The sequence below is a fragment of the Aedes aegypti genome, chromosome 1, assembly GCF_002204515.2.
Source record: "Aedes aegypti strain LVP_AGWG chromosome 1, AaegL5.0 Primary Assembly, whole genome shotgun sequence".
Taxonomy (NCBI): domain Eukaryota; kingdom Metazoa; phylum Arthropoda; class Insecta; order Diptera; family Culicidae; genus Aedes; species Aedes aegypti.
In genome coordinates this window covers 151,153,707-151,180,438 of record NC_035107.1, presented here as the reverse complement: position 1 = coordinate 151,180,438, position 26,732 = coordinate 151,153,707, and the positions used below count along the sequence as shown (strand labels likewise).

Here is a 26,732-nt window from a genome sequence, read left to right as displayed (position 1 = left end):
CAGAGTATTAACCAATCATAATCGCGGTACAAGAAACTCGACTGTCGCGGTACGAAATAATGAATAGATTCTCACATGCCGAGTACAATTGGAAATTTTTATCGGGGCCATCATCACCATCTCAGAACGGAGTGGGCCTTGCTGTTAGCAAATCAGTCCCGCATAGTTTTCTGCATGTGAATTCATCAATGCAAGTCATCGCCGCCAGAGTCAACCATCCTATCTGTGCTACTTATGTCTCAATCTACATACCTTGCCATACTTCACCAAGCCAGTTAGAAAATGAGTTAAAGCAACTGATAACGGAACTACCTTCTCCTATCGTACTGCTGGGTGATTTTAATTCCCATAGCTTACTCTGAGGAGGCATAAAAACTGATGCCAAAGGGGCAATAATCGAACAGCTCTCAGCGAAACATAATCTAACCATCCTCAATACTGGGGAACACACGCGATTGGACCCTCGTACTGGAAACACGTCAGCAATTGATTTATCAATAACATCATCAAACCTAGCAGGGCGACTCCGGTGGATGGTTGATGAGGATAACCGCACCAGTGATCATTTTCCACTGATCCTCAAAACTATAGCCAACATCACAAGCATTCATCATCGTAGGCGTTGGTTGCATGATCAGGCAAACTGGGTAGAGTTTGAGGATATACTGTTGGAAAGAATTCCACGTGATAGCGCTCCATCGATTGATGAACTCACCCAGCACATCATCTACGCAGCGGAGCAAAGCATACCACGAACGACTGGAAAAATCGGCCGCAAAGCTGTTCCATGGTGGAACCAAGAAGTAAATGCTGCAATACGAGCAAGGCGGAAAAAACTTCGGAAACTTAAAAGGATGGGCGAAAACGATCCACGCAGACTACAGGCTTTAAGTGAGTTTCAACAGGCACGAAACGCGTCAAAAAAGATCGTCAGAGAGGCAAAAACCAATTCGTGGAACAAGTTTGTCTCTGGATTCAACCCACAATGTCCAGCCAACGAAATGTGGCGGAAAGTAAATTCCTTCTGCGGAAAGAGAAGTTTTCAACGACAAGTGCTAGTTATCGACGGTGAAACTGTAGAAGACTCAGTACAGGTTGCTGAACATCTGGCGGAGTTCTTCGAGTCAGTTACAAAATCTGCAGATCCTTGCTTGACGATTGAATACGGTGTAGAGCCGGTTACAACCCCCAACGAAGAATTCAACATTCCTTTTAGCATCGACGAGCTCATGTGGGCTCTCGAAAAAGGTAGAAACACATCGGTTGGCATCGATAACATCAGTTATCCGATGCTAAGACATCTCCCGTTTCGAATAAAAATGCAAATGTTGAACACAATCAATCATCTCTGGAACTCCGGGCGCATACCGGATGCATGGAAGGAAGGATTGATCGTTCCTTTATCAAAAACAGGAAAAGATCCTAAACAAATTGGCAACCAACGCCCGATAACACTGCTAAGCTGCTTTAATAAGACTCTTGAAAGGATGGTGAATAGACGGTTAGTTGATTTCATTGAAAACCATTACAAATTTAATTCACATCAATTCGCCTTTCGAAGAGGAAGAGGAGTAGACACGTACTTTGCGGCACTAGAGAAGGACTTACGTAAACCATTCGACGAAGGCGAACACTGTGAATTACTGTCCATTGATCTGCAAAAAGCCTATGACAGAGCTGACCGAAATCAAATCGTTGCAAAACTCACGAGCTGGGGAGTTAACGGTAAAATGCTCAACTTCATCAAAAGTTTTCTGTCTAACAGAAGTTTTCGAGTACTGGTTGGCGACGTGCAATCTACGCGTCGAACTCAAGAAACAGGAGTCCCACAAGGTTCGATTCTCTCAGTATCGCTTTTTCTAGTTTTAATGGAGACCGTGTTTGAGAAAATACCGAAAGGGATACGAATATTCGTCTACGCTGATGATGTTGTATTACTGGCCATCGATAAGGACCCTAAATTGGCGCGCCAAAAAATTCAAAAAGCAGCTTCGACGTTAGGGTTATGGGCTGAACAAACTAAAATGATTATATCGGCTGAAAAATCAAGTTGTATGCACATTTGCAGAAAGCGGAAACACCCAGCAGTTCCACCAATTGAAATTAGTAGCACTGTAGTTCCAGAAGTAGCGTATACAAGGATACTAGGAGTTATAATAGATAAACGACTCAACTTCAAAAGACACATAGCAGCCGAGCGAACCAACGTTCAGACTGTGCTTAACTTCCTCAAAGTGATTGGAAATAGAATGAACGGTGGAACGCGTAAAACAATGCTACAAGTCACAAAGGCAATGCTTCTCCCCAAAATTTTCTTCTGTATAAACTTCATCAACAGTGGCAGCGTAACAAATATGAAGAGACTACTACCTTTATTCAATGCAGGTGTTCGCGAATCATCGGGAGTCTTCAGATCAAGCCCGATAGAGTCTATAATGGCTGAAGCTGGACAATTGCCATTTGAATACACTCTAACTCTCACAGAAATAACCAAAGCCATTCGATTATTGGAGAGAGATACTAAGCTTTTTCCTGAAAACTATTCCCAATCACAATCGATAACAACCTACCCATCGGTTGAAAGAGCCAAAAACGCTTATGAACAACTCACCCAGCAAGAATTACCCAGGATTGCAATACTGCACCGGATCGGCGACAGATCATGGAATGAACCAAGAATTAGAATCGACTGGGAGATCAAGCAGAAATTCAAAGTTGGTGACCCACCAGCAAAAGCTCAACAGTTGTTCCTATACTTAACTTCAACTAAATACATGCTGTACCAACACGTGTTTACGGATGGCTCAGTGGACAGATACAAAGTAGGCTTTGGTGTAGCAACAGAAAACGAAAGTTTTAGTAAAAAGCGGAAGCAAAAGCCATTTGGTTTGCAATCGCTAAAACCTGTTCGAACGAATCAGCTACAGTTATATTCACAGATTCGGCGAGTGTTCTGACAGCTCTAGAAAAGGGCCACTCTCGTCACTCTTGGGTACAAGAAATTGAAACAGTCGCAAAGGGAAAACAACTAACCTTATGCTGGATTCCGGGACATACGAGGATTTCAGGTAACGAAAAAGCAGATGCTCTGGCCAAAGCAGGCGAGGATGACGAATTTTATAACTGCGACATTCCTGCTGAGGACGCACTACGATGTTGCAAACATGAAATAAGACTAGCATGGGAAAACCAGTGGAGCAATAGTACAAATTTTCTGAGAAACATCAAAGCAACAACATTCCAGTGGAAGGACCGACAAAACCCAACGCTGAGGAGGGCCATTAGTCGTCTACGAATCGGTCACACAAGATTGACCCATCAACATCTGTTCAACCGTGAAACTAATGTGTGCCCAACATGCGGAGTTCCTGTTACAGTAACTCACCTGCTTTTGGACTGTAGGGCTTACGAAGATCAAAGGAAGGAATGTGAACTAGGGTTAACTATAGGTGATATTTTGACAAACGAAGAAGAAAACGAAAAAAAATTGGAAAATTTCTTGAAGAAAACTGAATTAATCAACAAATTATGAACTGTAGCTAAGACATTGTTAAGAAATAAAACTTTGAAGGATGAATGGCCACTTCCGAGGCTAAAATCCAAAAAAAAAAAAAAAAAAAAAAAAAAATCACATCAAGTTAACTGTAACTCTAGCGATGGCAAAATCATTTGAAATTTGACTCACGGAACATATTCAAAGCATAAATGTGTATGATTTTACACGAATTAAATTTAAAAAAATACCTGCTGGAAACCCACCAAAACCCTGATATATGAGAATATGTCATTTTTCAAACAAAACAAGTTTCATGTTATTTAAAGCTCCCACAGCAATTTACGGATGCTAATGGTTGTCACTATGGCAAGCCTGTAAAATTTCGTGAAGGGAAATATCCTTCGTCATTTTAGTAACAGAACCTCCGAAATGTCAAGAAGGCGAAAGTGTAAACACGACACGTAACAAAACATTTTTTGGGATGAACAATATTTCATTAATAGTATGTCTCACTATCAAGAACTTTGGTGATCACTAAAGCCTCTCACTAATTTGAATTTCAAATCCAAATGTTTAATTTTAATAATAAAATTTAATTCACATTTTCAAAACTGAATAGGCCAAACATGCTTTTAAGAGCGTTTTTCGTATTTCAAGTAGTTTCACACCAAAAACTTACTCCAAAATCCACTAAGGTGGAGAGGGAGGGAGGGTTGACCCTCAAACACACCCCCTCCCACTGATCACTTGTTTCTGTTTTGTAGACAATATGATCTTAATTTTCTTTCTGGCGTTATGTCCCAACTGAGACAAAGCCCTGCTCCTCAGCGTAGTGTACTTATGAGCACTTACATAGTTGTTAACTGAAAGGTTTTCTCAGCCAAAGTTGCTGTTTTGTATGTGTATATGGGCAGAGGCATATACGTTTTAAATATTTTATATGGGACAAAGTCCCGAGACCCCTCCCAGCTCTGAAATTCTTTGGAAATGATCATGTAGCTTAAGGACAGCCATAAAAGCACTGCAATATTAAATAAATGAAAAAAAAAAAACTCTAGTGGAATTAAATGGTATAGTACTAGATTCGGGTTTTCTTTTATTTATAGGTATTCCACTAAACAGCTCGAAGATTTAATACACAATATTCTTAATTTTTTTCATGATCTCAATTAAATGCTTTTCACACAAAACAAAAGCATGATTACTGCATTCAGATGAAAATATTAATTTAGAAAATATTCAAGATCTATCCTGCAATTTCCAAGTTGTTCCAATAATTTCTCCACAAATTCCTTCAGGAATTCTTTCAGTTAATGTTCTCAGGAGTTTCCCAGGGATACCTTCAGACTGAGACCACTTGAGGAATCCTTTGTCGGCCAATACCAGGCTGGTTTTTGGGAGGGCCGATCCGACAACGAATCAGATATTACCAGATACATCTTGCAAATGAACTTAGATAAATTCTTGGAGTATAACTAGCAGACTCACCATCTGTTTGGATTGGAGACGAGGTGTCAATGTCGTGTGTGAATTTAGATGGAAGTAAGGAGACGCACTTTGGAATTCATTGTTCAACATTGCACTCCAGGGTGATATTAGGAGACCAGCGAGCAAAGAAATGACACTATCATGACACGGTCACATCTTCTTCTTCTTCTTGACATTACGTCCTCACTGGGACAGAGCCTGATTCTCAACTTAGTGTTCTAGCACTACCACAGTAGTTAACTGAGAGCTTTCTTTGCCAAAGTTATCATTTTCGCATTCGTATATCGGGTAGCAGGTACGATAATACTTTATGCGCAGAGAAGTCAAGGAAATTTCCATTACGAAAATATGCTGGACCAACCGGGAATCGAACCGAGACACCTTCAGCATGGCTTTACTTTGTAGCCGCGGACTCTAACCACTCGGCTAAGGAAGGCCTACGGTCACATATGGTCCTTGGTCTTGTGGACGATATCGGTAAATCGATCGCAGGTCAGTGGAGGAGGTTTTCGAGGCTCTGAAGAATCTGAATTTCTCCAAGAATTCGTTGAGGAATATCTGCAAAACATCCTTCAGCAATATTTTTAGGGATCACCCCTGATACTCCTTCAAGAATTATTTTATGAATTTCTCCAGGATTTTCTCCAGAAATTGTTTGGTAAATTCTGGCAATTTTTTTTCAGGGATTTCCTATGAGATACATCAAAGGATTCCTCTAGGAACTCCTCTAAAATTTCTTCGGGGATTTCGCGGATTTCACCTAGCACTCCTTTTCTTAGGAATTCCACTAGGGATTTGTTCAGAATTTCCTCCAAAGATTTTAACAGGAATTCTTCCAAAGATTCTATCAGGAATACCTCTTTGAATGCCTCCAGAAATATCTACATTTTTTTTTTCTTTATTAATGTGAATTTTAACACATATGGCTAGTTCTTCACTCATACAGAAAAATATTTACAAGGATTTCTCGTAAAATACATCCAGAGCTCCCTCCAGGAATTCCTTAAATTACATTCCTTCAGCACCACCAAGAATACCTCCAATAGTTTCTCTAAGGATTCCTCTAAAAATACGTCCAAGGTTTCCTCCACGAACTACACAAGAAATAACTTTAAAATTCTACTAAGAATAGCTCCGGGGATTCTTTAGGATTAACTTCATGGTTTGTTCCAGGAATACCTTCAGGTAGAGAAATATCTTTCAGGATTCGTCCATAAATTACTGCTTAGATTCCGCTAGCAATAGCTTCTAAGATTCCTCCTGAAATTTGACCATGGGTTCCTCCTGATAAACTTCAGGATATTTTTATCAATTTCTCCGTGGATTTGTATAGGAGCTGTCTAGTAACATCCTGTAACTCCTCCGGAGATTCCTGCAGAAATTCCTCCAGAAATACTTTCATTTTTTCCTCCAGGAATATCTCCAATGATTTGTTAGGAAAACCGTCAGGGTTTTCTCTAGCAATCAATAACATATCCATTGATTTTTTTTAAGAGTACCACTAGGGTTTTCTCTAGGAACTTCTTCTTCTTCTTCTTTCTGGCGTTACGTCCCTACTGGGACAGAGCCTGCTTCTCAGCTTAGTGTTCATATGAGCACTTCCACAGTTATTAACTGAGAGCTTACCATGCCAATGACCATTTTTGCATGCGTAATATCGTGTGGCAGGTACGATGATACTCTATGCCCTGGGAAGTCGAGAAAATTTCCAACCCGAAAAGATCCTCGACCGGTGGGATTCGAACCCACGACCCTCAGCTTGGTCTTGCTGAATAGCTGCGCGTTTACCGCTACGGCTATCTGGGCCCCATGAACAGGAACACCATGAAATAGGAACACCTCCAAGGATTCCATCAGTTATAAACCCATGAATCCCTACTAGAAAACGTTCAAAGATTTCTTTAGAAATATCCTACCTCCATGAATATCTCAAAAGATTGCTCTAAGTAAACTATGAAGATTTCCTTCAGGGAGTCTTTCAGGAATTCTGTTTAAACTTTTCTTCGGTAACTCCTGCAGGCATTCCTCTAAAGAATTCCTCCAAGAATTCCTTTAGGGTTTCATCCAACGATTTCCTTAGGAATCTCTCCAAGGATTCCATCCGGAGCTTCTCCATTGGTTTCTTCAGGAATTCTTCCAGAGTTTCTCCCTGTTTTTAAGAATAACTTCTTGGATTTTCTCTTGGAACTTCAAAGAATCCTTCTTAGAATAATTTCAGGATATTTTTCATGATCTTTTCAAGAATTCTTAGGGAGATTTCTACAGTGACCCCTTCAGGAATCAATCCATTCTTAAAAACAGGGAGAAACTCTTGAAGAATTTCTGGAGAAACCAATGAAGAAGCTCCGGACGGAATCATCGGAGAGATTCCTAAGGAAATTGTTGGATGAAACCCTAAAGGAATTCTTGGAGGAACTTCTTAGAGCAGTGTTTCCCAAACTTTATTAACTTTCGCCCCCTTTAGGCTAATATTTTTTGGAATCGCCACTTTAATTTATGAAACACATATGTATGCCGAAAAATGTCTTCGATTTGCATATCCCTTAATATTGTCGGTTATCGGACAATGATTAAAAACGATTAACTGAACAGTATTTTATACAGTCGACTATCCACATCTCGATATCTCACCCTATGTCGATGAATTCTTCGGTCCTTTTATTCTGCATATAATTATCATCTCCATGTGTCGATGCTCATAACTGCTTATTTGTCAAAATCGACATTTTTGAAAATTTCGAGTTTGTACCGGGGAGAGTTATCAAATGACAAATACTTTCAATATACTTACCGAAATCTATGAGATTGTTCTAGAAAAAAAATGCATAGTTGTTTTGTCACATTGGCAATTGTAACCGCATAACAGTCACATTGAGATTATACATGAGCCTCATAATGTAGTAGCAACAAAATTTCTATCAGAATTATTTTTTGACTACTCTTCCTTTATGCAACATGAGTTGTACAAAATTTCAGCCTCAAATAAGCAATAATGGATTCATAGTGATTTTTTTAAATTTTAGTTTCCTCCAATACTGCTATGATATGCAAACTAGGTATATCATTTACTAAAAGCCTACTTTTGTCGAATGTTACAAATATGCAGATATGGATAGTTTAGTCTTGTAGTTTTTTCATTCCTGATTTTCTTTCCGTACGTCGCTATGCCCATGATCAAAGGATACTAGTTCAAATTTTCGTGATTCAAAATAATATAGGTGCATAAGATGACGTCTGCTTGTTTATTATTTTGCTTATTTTCCTTCGTATTTCCACGCAATCAACGCATGCTTCGTAAACTGTTTAAGGTTAACGTCAACGAATTATCGAAACGATGTTAATCGTTGATTAACGTTAACAACTCTGTTTTGTACGCATATTCATCGATCTACAGCAAATTGTTAACGATTTTCTTCGAATATTTCGATAAGTAATCTCAGAATAACATATTATGAAAACAATATGTGAAAAATAGAATCCATTTCATTACAGCAGTGTTGCCAATTTTGATGATTGTCAATGTACTTTGAATGGTCTTCTAAGAATGAAGCAATTGTGTTTCTATTGTGCTTTCAATGTGACATTGGGACTTAATAAGTAACTCTGTGAAGGCGTAAGTTATTTTTCATATTAATACTATATTAGCACTTCCGTCAGGGCGTACTTTTATCCAAAAAAATCTAATCATATCAGTTCCTTTCAAATTTAAAATATTTTTCTCTAAAAAATATAGGGGAAAAATGATTTTATGATATCTGTTATTGCTCCAAAAATAATTCGATTTTTACCATCAGGCTTCTGATTGATGATGTTTTCTAAGAACAAGCCTTTTATGAAAATAAAAAATATAAATTGTCGCATATTTCAGTCAATTTGAGCAATCATTGGTTTTGATAACCTCCAAAAATCGACCGTTCTAATCGTTGTTCTATATTCGTGTGAAATTTAATTATTTTGGAGATTTTTTATTATCACAACATTGTAAAATACTAGTCGAACGATGTACAGAAACCCGATTGAAATTTCATTAATAAATTTAAAAGTTACAGCATGCACAAAGTGTCCATTTTATAAAATGAACAGTCCTTAATTTCAAAGTTCCATACAAAAAAGTTCCTGGTATTCAATATTGAACATTGGGATAATTACTTAAAATTCTCAGATAAATGTTTTGAACTTTCAAAACATGTTATCTGTGTTCTCAATGATATCAGTGATTTATCTTTTCGATTCAGAGAAAATTTCAAATACCGATCATTCACATGATATGGAAAAAATGAATGCATATTACAAACATTTTGTTTTTGACAATCATTCAGTGTTTTCTATCATAATTTTAAACGGAACATGCTTAGAGTTCTAAGCAGTCTAAGATAAAGGAAATCATGAAAATGGTTTAGTTTAGAAATGATTCTCCTTCAGATGCATTAGTAATAGTTTCTTGTTGTATAGTTGTACTTGAGTGTGTTCTTCAAAGGTTATAAGTAACAATTTTCAACTGCTCCCATGTCAGCTTTTTCTAGATTTTCGCTCCCCAATTTCTGTTTTACAAATTTTCGCACCCTTGGACCCGAAAATCGCCCCTAGGGGGGCGAATTCGCCCACTTTAGGAATCACTGCTTTAGAGGATTCATCGGGTTATAACTGACGGAATCCTAGAGAAAACCCTAGTGGTACTCTTGAAAAAAATCAATGGATATATTATTGATTGCTAGAGAAAACCCTGACGGTATTCCTAACAATTCATCAGAGATATTCCAGTTAGCAGTAATTTATGGACGAATCCTGAAAGATATTCCTCTACCTGAAGGTATTCTTGGAAGAAACCATGAAGTTAATCCTAAAGAATCCCTGGAGCTATTCTTAGTAGAATTTTAAAGTTATTTCTTGTGTAGATCGTGGAGGACGTATTTTTAGAGGAATCCTCAGAGAAACTCTTGGAGGTATTCTTGGTGGTATTTCTGGAGAAAATGCTGAAGGAATGTAATTTAAGGAATTCCTGGAGGTAGCTCTGGAAGTATTTTACGAGAAATCCTTGTAAATATTTCTGGAGGCATTCAAAGAGGTATTCCTGATAGAATCTTTGGAAGAATTCCTGTTAAAATCTTTGGAGGAAATTCTGAACAAATCCCTAGTGGAATTCCTAAGAGAAGGAGTGCTAGGTGAAATCCGCGAAATCCCCGAAGAAATTTTAGAGTTCCTAGAGGAATCCTTTGATGTTTCTCATAGGAAATCCCTGAAAAAAATTTGCCAGAATTTACCAAACAATTTCTGGAGAAAACCCTGGAGAAATTCATAAAACAATTCTTGAAGGAGTATCAGGGGTGATCCCTAAAAATATTGCTGAAGGATGTTTTGCAGATATTCCTCAACGAATTCTTGGAGAAATTCAGAATCTTCAGAGCCTCGAAAACCTCCTCCACTGACCTGCGATCGATTTAAATGAGGCCGATATCGTCCACAAGACCAAGGACCATATGTGACCGTAGGCCTTCCTTAGCCGAGTGGTTAGAGTCCGCGGCTACAAAGTAAAGCCATGCTGAAGGTGTCTCGGTTCGATTCCCGGTTGGTCCAGCATATTTTCGTAATGGAAATTTCCTTGACTTCTCTGCGCATAAAGTATTATCGTACCTGCTACCCGATATACGAATGCGAAAATGATAACTTTGGCAAAGAAAGCTCTCAGTTAACTACTGTGGTAGTGCTAGAACACTAAGCTGAGAATCAGGCTCTGTCCCAGTGAGGACGTAATGTCAAGAAGAAGAAGAAGATGTGACCGTGTCATGATAGTGTCATTTCTTTGCTCGCTGGTCTCCTAATATCACCCTGGAGTGCAATGTTGAACAATGAATTCCAAAGTGCGTCTCCTTACTTCCATCTAAATTCACACACGACATTGACACCTTGTCTCCAATCCAAACAGATGGTGAGTCTGCTAGTTATACTCCAAGAATTTATCTAAGTTCATTTGCAAGATGTATCTGGTAATATCTGATTCGTTGTCGGATCGGCCCTCCCAAAAACCAGCCTGGTATTGGCCGACAAAGGATTCCTCAAGTGGTCTCAGTCTGAAGGTATCCCTGGGAAACTCCTGAGAACATTAACTGAAAGAATTCCTGAAGGAATTTGTGGAGAAATTATTGGAACAACTTGGAAATTGCAGGATAGATCTTGAATATTTTCTAAATTAATATTTTCATCTGAATGCAGTAATCATGCTTTTGTTTTGTGTGAAAAGCATTTAATTGAGATCATGAAAAAAATTAAGAATATTGTGTATTAAATCTTCGAGCTGTTTAGTGGAATACCTATAAATAAAAGAAAACCCGAATCTAGTACTATACCATTTAATTCAACTAGAGTTTTTTTTCATTTATTTAATATTGCAGTGCTTTTATGGCTGTCCTTAAGCTACATGCTCATTTCCAAAGAATTTCAGAGCTGGGAGGGGTCTCGTGGACTTTGTCCCATATAAAATATTTAAAACGTATATGCCTCTGCCCATATACACATACAAAACAGCAACTTTGGCTGAGAAAACCTTTCAGTTAACAACTATGTAAGTGCTCATAAGTACACTACGCTGAGGAGCAGGGCTCTGTCTCAGTTGGGACATAACGCCAGAAAGAAAATTAAGATCATATTGTCTACAAAACAGAAACAAGTGATCATTGGGAGGGGGTGTGTTTGAGGGTCAACCCTCCCTCCTTCTCCACCTTAGTGGATTTTGGAGTAAGTTTTTGGTGTGAAACCACTTGAAATACGAAAAACGCTCCTAAAAGCATGTTTGGCTTATTCAGTTTTGAAAATGTGAATTAAATTTTATTTTTAAAATTAAACATTTGGATTTGAAATTCAAATTAGTGAGAGGCTTTAGTGATCACCAAAGTTCTTGATAGTGAGACATACTATTAATGAAATATTGTTCATCCCAAAAAATGTTTTGCTACGTGTCGTGTTTACACTTTCGCCTTCTTGACATTTCGGAGGTTCTGTTACTAAAATGATGAAGGATATTTCCCTTCACGAAATTTTACAGGCTTGCCATAGTGACAACCATTAGCATCCGTAAATTGCTGTGGGAGCATTTTAATACATTTAATTGTTAAATTATATTCAATTTGATTTCTAATTTTCCATCTATTAGAGCAAACTGCAAATATTTCAAATGTTATCGTTCAAAATTAACACTACTCTTGGTTTTTAATTCAAATTTAAAAAAATAAGACTCAGTAACTCAACAGAGAGAGAGAGAGAAGAAAATGAAATTTTGAACCACAAATATTTGGGTACTGATCTGATTACTATTTGATTTAGAGCATAACAAAAGGTTTATTTATATTTTATTATTCTTGTACAAGAACCGCATCAACCTGCTTGATAAAATTGTGTCGTTTTCGTTCAATCTATCATAAATTGTTTCAATAATGAAGTAAAAATGTTGGAATTTGATGAATTTTTTTTTTTTTTTTTTTTTCAAAATATTTGATTTCATATTACAAACATTGCAAGGTGTCAGGCTTTTTTTTTAAGAAAAGTACTGATCTACAAATTGTGACTTTTAATTGTTGTGACTGCACATAGAACCTATTAAACTGCCAAAGTCTCAATTTCAAAAGAAATTCTTAATTTTATGCAGTTATTCTATTATTTTGCTGGATAAAAGAAAAACAAAATGATGTGGTTGAACCGTCTTAAGCCATCCCAATTTTTGTAAAAATATCCACTTTTTTGCGTCGTTCGTCTCCCCTGAGCAATTTTCTGGATACGACACTGAAAATTATATGAAATATTACATGTAGGTCTATTATTTGATTTTATAAAAATAGTTAACTGAGAGATTATTGATCTATTGAACATAATTTGTAAGCAACCTTATACAGAAAACCAATCTGTAGTAGGATAGACGGTCACTAATTTTGTGAGATATTTCATCCTGCTGCTCCAACAGTTCACGCTGAGCATTAGTGCGATACCTAAATTACTTTATTGAACCTAAGAATTCACCTTGCTCGTGCTGTGTATCACGGGCGAGGTTTACTTGGTAGTGTTGTACTTTTACAACGGCGTGAATGGCACGTCATAAATTCTACTCACGCTAACATAAAAGTACCCTTTAATGGGTAAAATAATACCCATTTCCAAGAAAAGTGGCATAACTCATTAAAAGAGTAAAGTCGATTTACTCATTAAAGAGTATTCGCATCGAACTTCAAATAATGGGTATTTTTCACTCTTGACCTCTCATGAGAACATGGGTAATAAAACCCCATTATTTTAGGAGCGATGCTGCAGATTGAGGTTATGGCAAAGATACTGAATTGAAAAGTTCTGTATAATGATGAAAAGCAGAAGAGACTTAATAAAACACAACGTACATTTATTTCATAGTTTAACAAACAAATTCTACATCTTTGTGATCATTTCGGTGAACATCTAGCAGACAACCCAGGCACTACGGGAATTGCTGCAGTCGGCAGTGAAATCAGCAGCAGTCGTCCAAAATTCTGCAATCAAAAAAACGATTAATAATGAATCCACTTTATCGGAAAGAATCCACTGATATTACTTACGTGTCGGAAAATTGTACGTGCAATATTTTCTTCCATAATTGATATTGAATATATATATCAAAAAACATGAGTTTTTCACAACACCGAGCGGTAAACAAACTAAATTGGAAAATGGCGCTATTGACTATCATGTGCACTATTTACCCATTTATATTGCCAAGAAAGATACTTCATAGTGAGGTTAAAATACCCTTTTTTATGTCACTGAAAAGTACCCTTTTTCTGACATTTCCATACTGTCCATAAAAATGGGTACAAGAAACCCATTTAATGGGTACTTTCATGTTAGCGTGCTCTCACTTGTCCACCTCTATGTAATTAATAGACGACCTAAAACCCTTCAAAATGCATCAAAAGTTCCACGTCATAGGCGAGAAATGCATAAATTGAGTCCTCGCTACACGCGCAAGCGCACCCCCCATCTGTTCTGCACCGTAGCTCAGCTACTAGTGCGAGGAATTCAAAGGGATCAGTCTTTATGAACACACTTTCGCTACTGCGGTGGTCGTGCGGCGACCGCACTAAATCTATTTATGCGTCTGTTTGCAAACCAAACGCCGCGAAGACAAGAAAAAAATGGCGCATGTTGCGAAGCGATTTCATTTCCCCTTCGCTTCGGCACGACCGACATCTGTCGTTTCCGAGCACTTCATCCACACGCGGAGGCATCAACACACGAACGGACGAACGAATAGAGTTATCAGCCGATATTTATTTTGATTTTTTTGCTCTTTGAAGCACAACTTTCAACATGATATTGTGACGAATCTACAAGAGATACACTTTTGCTCTCAAAGACACTTTGGTAGCTAACAAGTTAATGCATATTTTGTAGAAGAACTTTTTTAACATTAATTACGATAATTTTAATAAAATTCATAAAAATACGTCGAAAAATGCTGATTTTTCCGTCACTTTTTGCAAACTTGAACAAGTTGAAAATCTTAAAATCGTGAATAACTCACTTAGCAGTGATTTGCGACCCTATGTTCCATGGGCACTTTTTCATATCTCATGGAGACCTATCTACCCTCCAATTATTAAAAACATGGAACCAAACACCCTGTATAACAAATGTGCATGTATATGTGCGTTTCGTGACGATTGATCCCCAGATGAGTCTAGAACATTTTCACCAGCTGTCAGTCGTTCCAACTAACGGGTCGGATTCGCTGCTTGGAAGTCATCTTCCAACGAACGAATCCCTGCTGTATAAATCCCTAGGCTGGAATAGCCTAGAGCTAGGCAATTTAAATGTGCAATTAACTATTGTTTATCTTTTATTAGAATCCGACGGTGATCGTACGTAGTAACTTCTATAATTAAGCATTTGAAAATTCAATTCCTATGCCTTGCCGGGTAAAAATTTTCGACGCTTCACGCATCGAGTAAACTTTTTCCAGATTGAATCAACTTACCTCGTAGACTCAAATAACTATGAACTAAATCTAACTTAAAATGAATGCTTACCTTCCAATGCCACTGCATATTTCTGAATCAGAGCACACTGCAGCTTTCTGGAAAATATGTAAAGGTGTGTATGATGGTGTCACTTTCGTGTCCGTACTTTGAGGGTTTGGCGGTATAAGTTGGCGGGATGACTCGGATTGTCGAATAATCTGTGGCGGTTTTTGAAAATACATAAATGCAATGGCAAACAGAGAGCCTATGCAAAATACGTGAAACCGCTTTGTTACAAATCTGAAAAAAAAAAAATTTAATGACAACAACGCTCAAATAACATATGGGAATAAATTTCATCATCATTGCGATAAATTAGACCGCTACACAAATTGCGTAATGCTTTAGGAATAATAAATTGATACGATGCAATAAATGATGTTAATAAAACTAAATTATTAGGAAATGTTTCTTTCATCTTAAAATTAGGAACAACAACCCTGTGCGTCAATTTATTGAAGGAAAAAAATGTTTGGATCGCTGGCAGATCTATTCTAAATTTCTGCTTATTCAGAAATACGTTGAAAGCATGAAATGAACACATTACTTCAAAATAGGGTCCTTATGCTCGTTCCCAATTTTAGTTAAAATCGCTTTAGTTTACACCAGAAACACATGTTGACTTATTTTTAAAATATTTTTTTGTAGGTTTTAGGGCCGATTTTTTCACCATGGCTTACCCGCATAGAAAAGTACAGTTTGGCCTTCAGTCCAAACGGTAAGTAACTGATGGTGCTAATTTATCGCAAACAGTTGCTTATATGTTGAACAATATCAAACATGAAGTTTACTATTACCATGCCAAATAGTCACATTATATTACATTGTCCAGATGTTGTTAAACAATATTGGAATGCTTTAGTGATAAACTGTTACAACATAAATCAACAGTCTGTGTAACAGTTTGTATTTTACTATATACCACTTTTATTTAACAGTTTGGCAAACAGTTGACTGCATTGCACGCATTGCAAAATTTAACTCAGTTACAGGCTCTGGAACGTTAAGGGTTGATTCACAAATTTCATAACGCTAAAATTGGTCATTTTTGACACCCACCCACCCCTCGTAACATATTTTTTATGAATATTTTTCGAATTTTATATGAGCTGAAACATCTTACGGACACCCACCCACCCCCTTCAGCGTTATGACATTTGTGAATGGGCCCTAAAACAAAAAAAAGCTGAATTTTTCACACAACTTTTCGAGAAAGCCACACTTACCCATATAGTGAAACTAGGTTTAGGGTCTGAGCGGTGGTGAAGAAATCGGCCCTTAGTCCAAAAAATCTTTTTTACGGTTTTCGAGATTTTGCTTTCTGTGTCCCTTCTGAAATTTCCAGGCCCATGGCACGAGACGACTTCTAGCGTAGTCATCATTTCCATGTGTTTACCCATTTTCGGGTAGGGGAACTGGGGGTAATTTGCCCATAGGGGGCAAAAGGCGCCACCTCCGATTTGGACGAACGATGTGTTTTACAATGCTCTTTTTCACCCTTGATCATAGAAAATGGATAAAAGAGCTTCTCGTAATATATTTTTAAGTGTTTTAATCAAGAAAATCGTTAAAAACGTATAAAAACGTTTTTCGCTGTTTTCATTGCAATTTTGTGCGATTTTCAAGGTCAATTTTTAGGTCCATAAATAATCAAGTTTCAGAAACTATCGCCGGGAGCCAACTTGTGCACTGTCATAGTTTGTATTACATGCAAAAATTATGTTGAATTTGTCCTTAAAAAGTTAATTGAAGGACCTAAACTGCCGTGAATCGCAAGTCAGTCCCATCTGTAAAAAGTAGGCATTGAGAAAATGGGCTGTGAAATTTCCAAACTCGTTTTCCATACAAATATCAAAAAAATTCCAGAGGATTGGAACATGTTCAGATTATAATGAAACTTTCACAATTTGCTTTTCACTACGATATCTTTCTGAGAAAAATATAAAAATGATCAGAACACGGTTCATTTTTGTGTTACACGGTGCAAAAATCTGTAGTGGGACTGGTATGCGGTTACTTTTCATTATGGGACAATTTGACTTGCTGTTTTTTCCTACTTTTTCCGAACAAATCTTATTATCTCATTAGGGCAGCTGATAGAGTATTGAAAGATATGTTGAAAACTGAACTCAACTTATTTTTGACGAAAATGCAGATGGGACTGTCTTGCGATTCACGGCAGTAAACTTTAATCAACTCATGGGGCAAAACCACAGGACTGAAACGGCTGTCATCCACGTACAACTAGAGTGAAGCCAAAAATTTGGTGCTGGAGAAGGTGCTGATTTGACAGCTCACCGCAAAACGTTGCATTAGGCACAAAACATACGCGTGTCGCTGACGAATTGATTGCGATATACACATTTGGTTTATTATTCTGTAATAAAAACTTGTATTTTATTGCCCAGTGTGCTATGACACTTGGATATTTAAGTATCCCAACTTTTTTGGCACAAGATCTATGTTAATAGTATGCATGATTTTTTGATCAAGCGACATATGTCGCTTACGCGCGGGTTTCCTGTGCACAAAGCTTCAATTTGTTTACTCCTGCACTAGCGCCACGCACAAGGTGGGCAGCTTCATAAACTACTGCTTTCTTCAGGGGGTTGGGCAAAACGCCCACCCCTATTTCATAACACCAAAACAGCCGTTTGAATTTAAATTCTACCAAACGTAATGCCACGTTGAAGTTACGCACAAATTGGAACCTTACAAATGTACATTTTTCGCATCAGCATGTATACTATTATTGAACAATAACATCTGAAAAAACGCCCGGATGTTTGCAACCTATAAACAAGCATGATTGTGTACGTACATTTACAGCACAGCTAACGCCGAACTCAAGCGGGGCGTTTTACCCCGCAAAACAATACATATGCAGTTAAGCAAGCATTTTTTGAAAATTGATTTATAAACCCCAAATTAGCTAAAATTGATAGCTGTTTCTACTATCTGATAAAAAACATGTTTGTTTATCCGACCATAATTAGAAAGGAGCATAAAATAATGTTTTTCACATCTAAAATTGCTGCTTTCCTTAACGTGGGCATACTACCCCCAGTCCCCCTACATTGAATCGAGAGTGAAATCATAATGCGATGTTTTGTTTAATGTTTATGATCCGTAATCGAGCAAGTGTTACAATAAAATAATATATTGATAGTCAAAAAACAAAAATAAATGATAATCAAACCACATCAAACAATAAAACAAAACAATGGTCTTTATTTTCACAGTTGACAACTGACAGAGGGCGATATTCACTTATCGCCCGGGACATCTCTCTATGGAAAAATGAAGTATTTCACACAGCAATTGCATATTCAATCTTCATACATAAAACTTCTCTCCCCAGCGACTGGGAGTACGAGGAAGTGCCGGAATACAATAAAGCAAATTACAAAGAAGCCAAACGTAGACTATGTACAATTAATTGGCAACATATTATAAGTATTGAAGGAAATGTCGACACCGAAGTAGACAAGTTCCATTCAATTATTCAACAAATAATTAATGAAACTGTGCCAACAAGAAGAAAAAGACGTATACAAAATAACAAATTACCGGTGTGGTTTAGCCCACAACTGAAAAACCTAAAGAACAAGAAACAGAAAGCGCATAAATTATACAAAAAAGAAAATACTGCCACGAACTTACAAAATTATCATGACATATGTAACCAGCTCAACTCAGCCATTAACTCCGCACATAAAGAATATAATCGTAAGGTCGAATCCGAAGTCAAATCATGTCCTAAAAACTTTTTCAACTATGTAAACACAAAATTAAAAAGTAGCAATTTCCCTTCGCGAATGCATTTTGACGGAAACGTAGGTGAAAACTCTTCCGATATCTGCAACCTCTTTGCAGATTTCTTCCAAGAAGTGTATACCACCTACTCTGAAGAAGACCGCGACCGCAATTTCTTTTCCTTTTTCCCAGAAATTTCTAATAGTATATCTATTGAAAAACTATCACAACAAGAAATCTCATCGGCACTAAAAAACCTGGACGCAACTAAGGGAGCAGGACCGGATGGCATTGCACCCGTGTTCTTCAAAAATCTCTCAGAAGAACTTACCCTTCCCTTAGAACGCCTTTTCAACATGTCTCTAAATAATGGAAAATTCCCAGATGCTTGGAAATCCTCATATTTGGTGCCTGTTTTCAAATCAGGTACAAAATCTGACATACGGAACTATCGCGGAATTGCCATTATCTCCTGTATTCCCAAACTCTTTGAATCTCTCGTAAACGACAAAATTTCCCAGCAAGTAAAAAACCAAATTACTTGTAGGCAGCATGGCTTTTTTAAAGGCCGCTCAACATGTACCAATCTGCTAGAATTTGTATCTTTCATTCTCAACGCAATGGACAATGGCAAGCACGTAGAAGCCCTCTACACTGACTTCAGTAAGGCATTTGACCGAATCGACATACCATTATTAATCTTCAAATTGCAAAAAATAGGAATGGAACCTGGACTCTTGAGTTGGATCCAATCATATCTACCACATCGGAAACAAATAGTGCGCTTTCAAAATAAATTATCAGCACCCATTTCTGTAACCTCTGGAGTACCCCAAGGTTCTCATTTAGGCCCACTTCTTTTTATTTTGTATGTAAACGACATTTCCTTTTTACTTAGAAAAATAAAATTTCTTATATATGCAGACGACATGAAGCTCTTCATGGAAGTAAGTAATTCTAGCGTAGCAGAAGAATTCCAGAATGACATTAACTTATTCTTCACTTGGTGCAAAAAAAGTCTACTCCAGCTCAATATCAAAAAATGTAATTCAATAGCATTTAGTCGAAAATATGTAACACCTCCAATTGAAGTATTTTTAGGAAATCAAGTAGTGCAGAAGTGTAAAATTGTAAGGGATTTGGGCGTTATCCTAGACTCTAAACTCACTTTTGTAGAACATTATAATTCCATAATAAACAAAGCAAACAGCATGCTTGGCTTCATTAAGAGGTTCAGCAACAATTTTCAAGACCCATATACTATTAAACTAGTGTATACTACATATGTAAGACCAATTCTGGAATACTGTCACCTAGTATGGAACCCGTATCATGTCGTACACGAAGAACGCATAGAATCAGTACAGAAGCAATTCCTTTTATACGCCCTTCGGAAATTGAATTGGACTGTACTGCCACTTCCGTCGTATGAAGCCCGCTGCATGCTCATCAACTTGGAAACACTTAAGCAACGCCGGGAATTCGCAATGATTCTCTTTATAAACAACATTATTTCGAACCGTGTAGACTCTGCTGCACTTCTTTCTAAACTAAACTTCTACACACCCTCTCGGCATTTAAGAACAAGAAAATTATTTTCAGAAAAATCATGCAGAACGCATTATGCTCAAAACGGACCAATAAACCGTATGATGCGTCAGTATAATGTACATTGCGAATTCATTTACATTACTATGTCCAAAGAGCAGCCTAAAACACGACTAAAGAACTATAGAAATAATCCATAGCATGTAAGAAAGTATTGTAATTATTGTATGTAGTCTACCTATGCTTGACGAAATAAATAAATAAATAAAATAAAATATCCATCCTGGCTACGAAGAACACTGTGTATTAATGTATGGTTGTCTAGGGCCTGGAAATTTCAGATAGGAACAACCCCAGTGTTAAAACTAAAACCCCTGAGGCATTTCTGTCGACTAAGGGCCCATTCACAAATTTCATAACGCTGAAGGGGGTGGGTGGGTGTCTCCGTAATGCTCATACAAAATTTGTAGAATATTCATACAAAAAGCGTTACGAGGGGGTGGGTGGGTATCCAAAATGGCCTTTTTTGGCGTTATGAAATTTGTGAATGAACCCTAATTGAACGTAAAACATGATCATTTGTGTCAAGGTTCGTATTTGAAACCATTTTTAAAATTAAAGTTTAAATATGATATAGCCGGTATTTTGCTGAGCAAAGTCAAATAGCTTTGCTCATACTGGATCTGCTGTCAAAATTACTTTGGTAAAAATGAGAAATTTTACTTAAGCGCTTTACGTTTCAGGTGCATACCACGCATAATGCTAGAAGACCTCAGCGGTAAAAATCTTGGTGCGTGGCCAGCCCTGCGCGCGAAGCCAGGGTGATACTAGCATCACTAGAAGAATTGATCCTTTGCGCCACTCTTTCCAATTCAAACTCTCCTGTTTATCGTAAAAAAAGGACAAAATTTTCCAAATGAATTTTTTTTTCTCATCTGTAGAGCTTTTTAACCACTGCTTCCAGTATTTAGGAATATTGTGGTATGACCCATATTTTATTTGGTGCTCATCAAATATCCTTTCACAATTGAGATGTGATAGACATTGGTTGATGTGTCACACTGTCCCAACTGGGCACAACTCGTTTTATAAAGTCTATTACCCTATTAGGACTACCTTGCCAAATTTCCAAGGGCTCTAATAACCCTTTTCCAAATGCTAACATTCTTTGATCAAGCAATGCTCCGCAGTTGCAGAGTAAATGCTCAGCAGTTTCGTTTTCAGCTTGACAAAAACGACACTCAGAGGATTGTATTTTACCTATCTTTTTAAGATGATACCTACTTGGGCAGTGAGCGGTCATCAGGCCAGTTATTACCCTAAGATTTCCTTTATTAAGATTCAGTATAGCCCGGGCTTTAGCTAGACTGGGTTTTATGAATCTTTTCGCTTGCTTGGATGTATCCGTGGCGTTCCAATTAGATTCTACCATGGATATTTCCCAATTTTTCAGTTTCATCCTGAGAGTGCACTCAGGAACACCACAGAACGGTTCAGGGCCGACAAAGCTCGAAGCTGCACCCTGTCTTGCTAAATTGACGGCGATTTCATTCCCCTCAATTCCACAATGGCCGGGCACCCAGTACAATGTAACTTCGTTCCTACTGGCCAATTGCTTCAGAGAAAGAATGCATTCCCACACTAACTTTGATCTACGTGTGAGTGCCTTTAGAGCACTGTTTCTCAACCTTGGTAACCACTGTAAAACGACTCGCTGCTAGGTGCTCGTTTCAGCGAGCTTTGCACATGGTCGGGGGTCCGCGAACCCCCTGTTGAGAATCGTGGCTTTAGAGCATTCAAAGCTGCTTGACAGTCCGAGAAAATACAGATCTTTGCAAACCTATAGTTTCTTTTGAGACGAACATTTGTACATTCAATTATGGCTTGTATTTCAGTTTGGAACACAGTGGGACTGCGCCCCATAGCGATTACCTTGCTGATACCAGGGCCGAAAACTCCAGCTCCAGTATTGTCGCCCATCTTTGACCCGTCGGTATAAAATACAATAGAACCTGGACGTAAACTTGGCCCACCAGAATCCCAAGTATAGCGGCTTGGTTTAACCACTTTAAAGGGAACATCATAGTTGGTCTTCGTTGTCATCCAATCTTCTATTGTTTTCATATCTGAATTCAAATTGAATTCCTTGATGATCTTCATGTGACCAATCAAATCACCATCTAGTATTTTATTATAACGAATAAACTGCAAAGCATTTTTTGCAGCTTGCAGTTTAATGAATTGATGCAAAGGCAGTATATTAAGAAGGGCATCCAAGGCAAACGATGGTGTGCTTTTCATTGCCCCTCCCAAGTAACAATTTTTGCTTTAAGAAAAGTTTCTCAGAACTGTTTTATTAAGCTGTTAGTTGCCTAATGATTGACTTAGTTAACATTAAACGATTGTTCAAGCCTTATTCGCCCAGAAATGGAGAATCTATTCAACAACAACAATTTTATTAACGTATTTTAGAACATGTTTATTAAATGACCTTACATCGGCTGTTAAACAGTAGTAACATTATAAGTAGACTTTATAATGTTTATTCAACATTTTATCCACCAGGAGTACAGCGAACATCCAGAGATGCTTATTAGGCGTTTGTTTGACAGGATTTCGTGACGTGTTATTTCTCAATTGTCGAAGAAAAGTTGTAGATACCATTATCACTCATGGTAACAATTTTGGAATGACGATGATCATAAGTAATAAGTACTTCTTCAACTTTTCTTCCACGATTTAGTTATTACTCGTTATAAATCCCTGTTAGACAAACGCTGAACAAGCATTTCTGAATGATCGATGGATAACTGGTGGTTTACTTGTTGAATACACATTGTAGAGTCTATTTATAATGCTATTAATGTTTAACAGCCAAGGTAAAGTAATTGAATAAGCATGTACAATATTACGTTAATCAAATAGTTTATTATTGAATAGATTCTCCATTTCTGGGCGAATAAAGCTTGAATAATAGTTTTATTATCATCAAGACAATTATTAAACAACAAGTAAAACAGCTCTCAGAAACTTTTCTCAAGGAAGTAATTGTTTCTTGGGGAGTTGAACAATACTTGTAATTGAGAATTTCAATCTTAGTCGGTAATAATGGTTACTACCACACTTCTACAAGGTTTGAACAAGGACGTACCTACAACTATGTTTAAGAGCTTTTATATTACTGGTGGTTGAAAAGTTGAATTCAAAGCTTTTCAAAGCAAACATATTTTCACTGCCGTTTTGTCCCATTTAAGTATTGTTGAAAAGTGACGAAACAAGTGTTGCTAAAAATTGTAAAAGCTTGTTATTCAAATGTTTGTCGCATATGGAAAAACAGAGTCTGGATCTTGAGAAACAGCACATCTTCAATTATTATAGAGAGGCTCTTATACAACCATACTAAATTATCAACCAACGTTGCTTCAACTTTGATTCTACTTGCTATTAAAATGCCATGAAAGTGAGGATAAAAGTGCTGCTAACAATATATGCAACATTTAATCATCACTTTGTACAACTTATACTTTTGTTCAACGGTTGCCGTAAAGCTTTAGTTAAGCAGGCAAGTTTATCAATCGACTACAATTGTTTTTTGGGCTGTCATTGATATACAAGCAAGTCTTTGCAACTTAGCCAGCTTCTTCTGAGCGGTTACCTCATATGTCTTGGGCCACCATACCAGATAAGCATAACTAATTTTTGGTCGGACTATTGCTGAATAAATCCAGTTCACCATATTAGGTCGCAGTCCCCATGTTTTTCCTAGGGCTTTATTGCAGACCCATAGGGCATTAGTACCCTTACTTATAACCTTGCTCAGATGAGAGTTCCAGTTTAATTTCTTATCCAAAGTTACCCCAAGGTGTTTAACTTCTTCCGAAAATTGAATTTGAACTCCATTCAAAGAAGGCTGTATAAGCTTTACCTTCTTCCTTCTGGTAAAAAGCACGATAATAGTTTTTGAAGGGTTTACGTTCAACCCCTCTTTCCTACACCATTTGAGAGTACTGTTTAACGCAGTTTGCAACCTATCGGAAATCGTGTTATCAAACTTTCCAGTTCGTCTACTACAAGATACCACAGTAAGGGCGATAACACTCCTCCTTGAGGACATCCCTTCGTAGATCTTATAGATATTTGCGCACCTCCTAGATCAGCAGAAATTGTGCGATCCTTGAGCATAGTCATAACCCATTCGATAACACTTTTATCCAAGCTCCTTGCTTCCATGGCTGAACTCATAGAGCTATAGGATGCATTATCGAATGCTCCTTCAATATCGAGAAAAGCAACCACGGCTATTTCTTTGGCTTCAAGAGATTTCTCGATTTTATTTACCAGCGACTGCAGCGCCGTAATGGTAGATTTACCTGATTGATGCGCAAATTGGTATTTACAAAGAGGCATTTCTAATAAACTTGTTGACTTGATGAAGTCATCAATATTTTTTTCCATTGTCTTTAAAAGAACAGAGGAAAGGCTTATAGGTCTAAAGGCTTTGGGAGTTGTTTTATCCTTTCTTCCAGCTTTTGGAATGAAAACAACTCGAACCTTTCGCCACGCTTTTGGAATATATGAAAGCGCAACACTTGCTTTGAATATTTCGGTTAAGAGCGGACAAAACGTCTCTTTTCCTTGTTGCAGTAAGCCTGGGAAAATATCATCTTTCCCGGCAGATTGAAAGGCTGAAAAGAACTCATTGCCCATTCGACCCTCGAAAGCGTGAAGATTTCACAAGCTATCTGATTTATCGACCATACATGTCTTGCCTCATCTGAGACCTGTTCTTCATCCGAATATGGGATCGATTCAGGGAAATGAGTTCTCATCATTACTTCCAGTGTTTCAGAAGAGTCAAAAGTATAACTGCCGTATTTTTTAAGGCTATCTAGACCATTTGAATGGTCTTTTGAAAGGACTTTGTGCAGCCTTGCAGCTGCAGGAGCGTTGTTGATGCTTTCACATACCCGTCTCCAGTCCTTACGTTTGGCGTGCCTTAGTTCTCTGTTGTACTCTGTTAGGGCTTTTTTGTATTCAACCCAATCTAAAGTGATCTTTGCTCTATTGAACAACCGCCTGGATTTCTTCCTCAATCCTGCCAGCTTGTCGTTCCACCAAGGCACATCCCTGTTAGATGACCTTTGTTGAATAGGACAGCTAGCATGATGAGATGAGACCATTTGGTCAATGATCCCATTAGAGGCATCTTCCAGTTGTGAAACAGTCGTGAACTGCTCACCGTTATACGAATTCTTATTCGTTAAATAAAAACGGTAGAGATCCCAATTGGTTTTCTTTGGGTTTCTATAGCTTTCTGTTATTTCTGATCCAGCTTTAAAATCGAATCGGATTTGTTTATGATCTGACAATGATTCTTCATCAGAAACATGCCAGTTCACAATCTTCTCCGATAGCAAGTCGCTACAGATCGTGAGATCAAGAACCTCTTGTCGGATAGAGTTTACAAAAGTAGGAGAATCACCTCTATTACATATGTCTATGTTGTTAGACGACATGTAGTTTAAAAGATCTTCTCCTCTTTTATTAATATCGGTGCTGCTCCAAATTGTATGATGGGCATTTGCATCGCACCCTATTATAAATTGGGCATTAATTTTCTTACAGTAGTTGACGAAATGAACGACAGAGCATGGAGGCACATCTTCAACATCTCCAGTAAAGTAAGCAGAAGCAATACATACCTCCGTTTTCCCACGGATAGTTGGCACCTCTACTTTGATCGCAACAATGTCTCTACGGATAAATTCTGTAATTGGGACAAATTTTGTGTCCCTATTTACAAGAATAGCTGTTCGTTGTTTGGACTGAGTTTCGTCGTACAAAACTCTACAACTGCTTGAAGGGCAACCAAGTACCCTACCATTATTTACCCAGGGCTCTTGAATTAGTCCCACATTGATATTTTCCTTGGTGAACCTTCTGCTGAGCACTGCTGATGCACCCTTTGCATGATGAAGGTTGAAATAAATGAAATAAATGAAATATGAGTAGCCGATTATTTCGGAGAAGTACAAAGTCAACTGCGCCATTGCTCCGGGTAGCACAGTAAGGGCATAATACTGTGGAGGGTGCCCCGGTACTCCACAGGCACCGTTCACGGTTAGGTTTCTTTTGACCCCCCTTATCATTCATTCCTAGGCACGGTATGCTTTTAGTTGCATGACACCATGAATTAGGGGCCACCTGTATGATGGACTTTTCCCACCGGAATAGGTAATCCGTAGTGTTATTTCTAGCCTTGTTGTAATCGGCTACCGACACTACACGGCTATCTAGGCTATTCGAGTATAGAAGCTGATATTGAAAGTCAACTTCCATTGAGGCCGAATAGCCGTCAAATGAAATTAGATAGAGACTTGTTATTTATTTCAGTCTATTTTTTTTAATTT

The 26,732-nt window shown here is 37.7% G+C and overlaps 1 protein-coding gene across 3 annotated transcripts in view; it reads right to left on the bottom strand.

The window, feature by feature from the left end:
* Window positions 1–26,732, bottom strand: part of LOC23687751 (gamma-glutamyltranspeptidase 1) — a 698,533-nt gene that overhangs the window by 481,384 nt on the left and 190,417 nt on the right. For all 3 annotated transcript variants that reach the window (XM_021851045.1, XM_021851035.1, XM_021851054.1), the window contains exon 3: window positions 15,028–15,258. In XM_021851045.1, coding sequence (XP_021706737.1) covers window positions 15,028–15,258 — 231 coding nt within the window. The remainder of the gene's footprint in view (window positions 1–15,027; window positions 15,259–26,732) is intronic.